The sequence below is a fragment of the Cyprinodon variegatus genome, unplaced genomic scaffold (genome assembly GCF_000732505.1).
Source record: "Cyprinodon variegatus isolate N-32 unplaced genomic scaffold, C_variegatus-1.0 Scaffold595, whole genome shotgun sequence".
NCBI classification, from domain to species: Eukaryota; Metazoa; Chordata; class Actinopteri; order Cyprinodontiformes; family Cyprinodontidae; genus Cyprinodon; species Cyprinodon variegatus.
This window is the reverse complement of record NW_015151048.1, coordinates 118,743-121,941: the sequence shown is the minus strand read 5'-3', so window position 1 is coordinate 121,941 and position 3,199 is coordinate 118,743. Positions and strand designations below refer to the sequence as shown.

Here is a 3,199-nt window from a genome sequence, read left to right as displayed (position 1 = left end):
CCCACGACGCTAAAGTAGAACTTCCCACGACGCTAAAGTAGAACTTCCCACGACGCTAAAGTAGAACTTCCCACGACGCTAAAGTAGAACTTTGCGTGATGCTCCAAATTCCTCATTTTAGGGAAGAAAGAGATTCTTGGAAGAGGTATAAAATATAACTTTATTCTCGTAATTTTAAGACTTTATTCCCTTAATATTATGAGTTTATTCTTGTAATTTTATGACTGTATTCTTGTGATATTACGACTTTATTTTCATAATTTTTTGACTTTATTCTCTCCTTTAAAAACTAAAACGATCTTTAGCCTGGCCCTGATACTGCTCTACCCAGAAGCTCCAGTGCAGGTTTGTTGTGGAGCTTTAGTTAGTTTTACTCCTCTGGACGCAGCGTCTCTCTGGAATTTCAACAGATCTGAGCTTCTGCTGCCTCTGTGTCGCATCACACGGGGTCCAACTAGCTCTATCTCTACTATATACTGTATTTTCTGCTGTTTTTCATTAAATAGAAAATCTTGAGTCCTTTCATGAACCAGAACCTCACTGCAGCAGCTGGTCTGGTTATGATCTAATATGTCTGTCCCCAGCTCCGTCTATAATCACTCTGTCGTTCCACAGAGGTTCTGGAGGAGGCTCTGGTCGGCAATAACCCAGAAGGGCCTCTGTGTGAGCTCCTCTTCTTCTTCCTGACGGCCATTTTTCAGGCTCTGGACGAGGAGCAGGAGGAGGTGGCTAAAGATCAGGCTGAAGGTAGGAACGGGGGAAGCAAGCTGCACTGCTTTCAGGCTGTTTCCCAGAATAAGGCCTCCATGTTTCCCTGCTGCAGGCCTGTGGGAGGCCCTGGACGATGACTCGGATCCCACTCAGTCAGCTCTGACTGCTGTGGCCTCGCTGGCTGCAGCCTGGCCTCAGCTGCATCAGGGTTCTGGTCTCAAACAGCTGGACCTGGACAGCTGCACGCTGTCTGAAATCCTGCGCCTCTACATTCTGGCCTCTGGCGCCGATTGTAACCACAACAATGCTAAGTTCCGGTACCAAAAACAGGGCGGCTTCACCGTCATGGACGACCCGTGTGTGAACCTGCGGCTGTCTGATCCGGTCCTGGTGAAGAAGCTGTCCTGCACTTCGGTTTATGACCTCACACCAGGTCAGTGAACCAGAATTATACGGTAGCCATGGTGCAACGGAGAGCTGCTCTTCTAGCCTCCTGGTTTAAACCGGTCTGTACTGAATGGCTGTTAGCTGTTCTGTTTTTAAGTACCGGCATCACTTGATCAGTCCTTCCTGTTCAGATGTGAAGTTGGCTTAACAATTGTTAAAATAAAGGACCGTTTTGTTTGCAGGAGAAAAGCTGAAGATCCTCCAGGCTCTGGTGGGGAAGCTGCTGACTTTAGCATCGAGCAGAGATCTGATTGAAGACTGTGTGGACGAACAGAAGGCGGCTAAACAGGAGCTGCGAGAGATCAGAGCTGAGCAGCACCGCAGGAAGCGGGAGGAGACGGCGCTGAGGTAAGAGTCCCGTGCTGGGGGAAGCATCTAAAGACAAACCTGAAGCATTAGCAACACTTGGAACATGGTCTGACCCGAGGCCATTTAGTTCTATTCAAGGAAACAAAAATTATACAATTGGTGTAAACTATCACATAATTTCTCTTATTGTTCACAGAGAGCTCTGCTAACCCTACTGCACTATCATAGTGAGCACGAACACTGACATTTGGTCCAAAGTTCTAAACCCGTCATTCTGGGATTTCAAAAACTCCTCCATCTTTCCTTTGGTACTAACCCTGTACACCAAAGCAATGACCTCCTAAATCAATTAATAGAATAGAAATTAGCACTGGGGAATTTGCTGCATTTGCAATATAATCGCAGTTTAACAAACTCCATTTTCAAATGGCAGCGGAGGCGATTATGGTCATATTACATTTAAATAAACTCGATTAATTAGCTTTATTTCTAATTCCAGCCCTTTAGGAGGCGATACTATGCTTGAAGTCGGTTTGCAAACAGAGAAGAGAAAGATGGCGCTAGCTCACAGATTCATGCCTGCTAGTAGAAGTTGGCTCTATTTCAATCAGATTGCAGTAAAGTCCTGCAAAAATGGACTTCTGGTTTCCAAGGTCATGAAAAATCCTAAACGCTTTATTAAAACATTAACATGATTGTGATGGTGCAAGGTGAAAATCAAATAAAATTACAATATTGGTATAACATCGCAATATTGGTTTAAAACAATCGCAATTTTCAGAGTCTGCGCTTTACGCTTCACTCTGATGGTTTGCTCTCAGCAGCTCTTCCTGCTCTCGCTACTTAATAAACCATGTGGCTGATCATCCTCTGCCAAATGTAGAAATTCCCTTTGTCTAACTGTTAGGATTTTATTTCTTTCAGCTCACTAAACCGCATTGAATTTCTGCCAGAAGGAATCCCTAAATTATATCCAAATAAAATATTTCATTGCATTCTGTTTATTTTTGGATAAAGATCCAGATGAAAAGGTTCATAGATCTTTGAATATTTCTCTCTCACTGTTCTCCCTTCTATCTATTTGAATATGATGTAAATATTTCCTTTTATTGTCATTATGGTTATTGTTCAGCATGGAAACCTGTCTAAAATACGTCTGACCTTTTTTTCTTTAAGCAGGTTGTGTTTAATCAGATCAAGAAAACGAAGCCCAGAGCTTCTAGTTTTAATCATAGAGCAACATCTGTTCACAGCTGCTCTACTGAAGCACTTCCAGGTTCCTAGTTCATGAATATCGATCCAAAGCGGCTAATCTTTAACAATCGTTTTCCAGAGAAGAGAAGTCAGTGGTGTGTAATCCCATTAGCTGTTAATATTTGATTAAATCATGAAGGAGGAGGTGAATCCTTTTACACGCCGTCTAATGAAATACAGTCAGATTTAGCTTGTTGATTTTAGTTGGTCTAACAAGGAACAAACTGCTAAACAGCCTTTAAGGCTTTTTCCGTGTCGCTCATCCTGAGCTTTGAGCAGCTGTAGTGTTGATGGAGCAACCATTCCCTCTTATGCTACGTTCAGACGGACGCACTTTGGGCAGCAGAAGTTTACATGTAAAGTCTTTGGTTGACGGGCATCATAAGGTCGCTTTAAAGCAGCAGAAGCTGCGCCTCATGAGCTTCTGAAGCTCAGGACGCGATGTTAGACCAGCAGCTGCTGGAGTTGGAAACATTGA

The 3,199-nt window shown here is 43.4% G+C and overlaps 1 protein-coding gene across 1 annotated transcript in view; it reads left to right on the top strand.

Moving 5' to 3' along the window:
- Positions 1–3,199, top strand: part of baz1a (bromodomain adjacent to zinc finger domain 1A) — a 40,206-nt gene that overhangs the window by 14,653 nt on the left and 22,354 nt on the right. Inside the window, exons 11-13 of the mRNA XM_015392536.1 lie at positions 616–747; positions 824–1,144; positions 1,341–1,508. Of these exons, the coding sequence (XP_015248022.1) occupies positions 616–747; positions 824–1,144; positions 1,341–1,508 (621 nt within the window). The remainder of the gene's footprint in view (positions 1–615; positions 748–823; positions 1,145–1,340; positions 1,509–3,199) is intronic.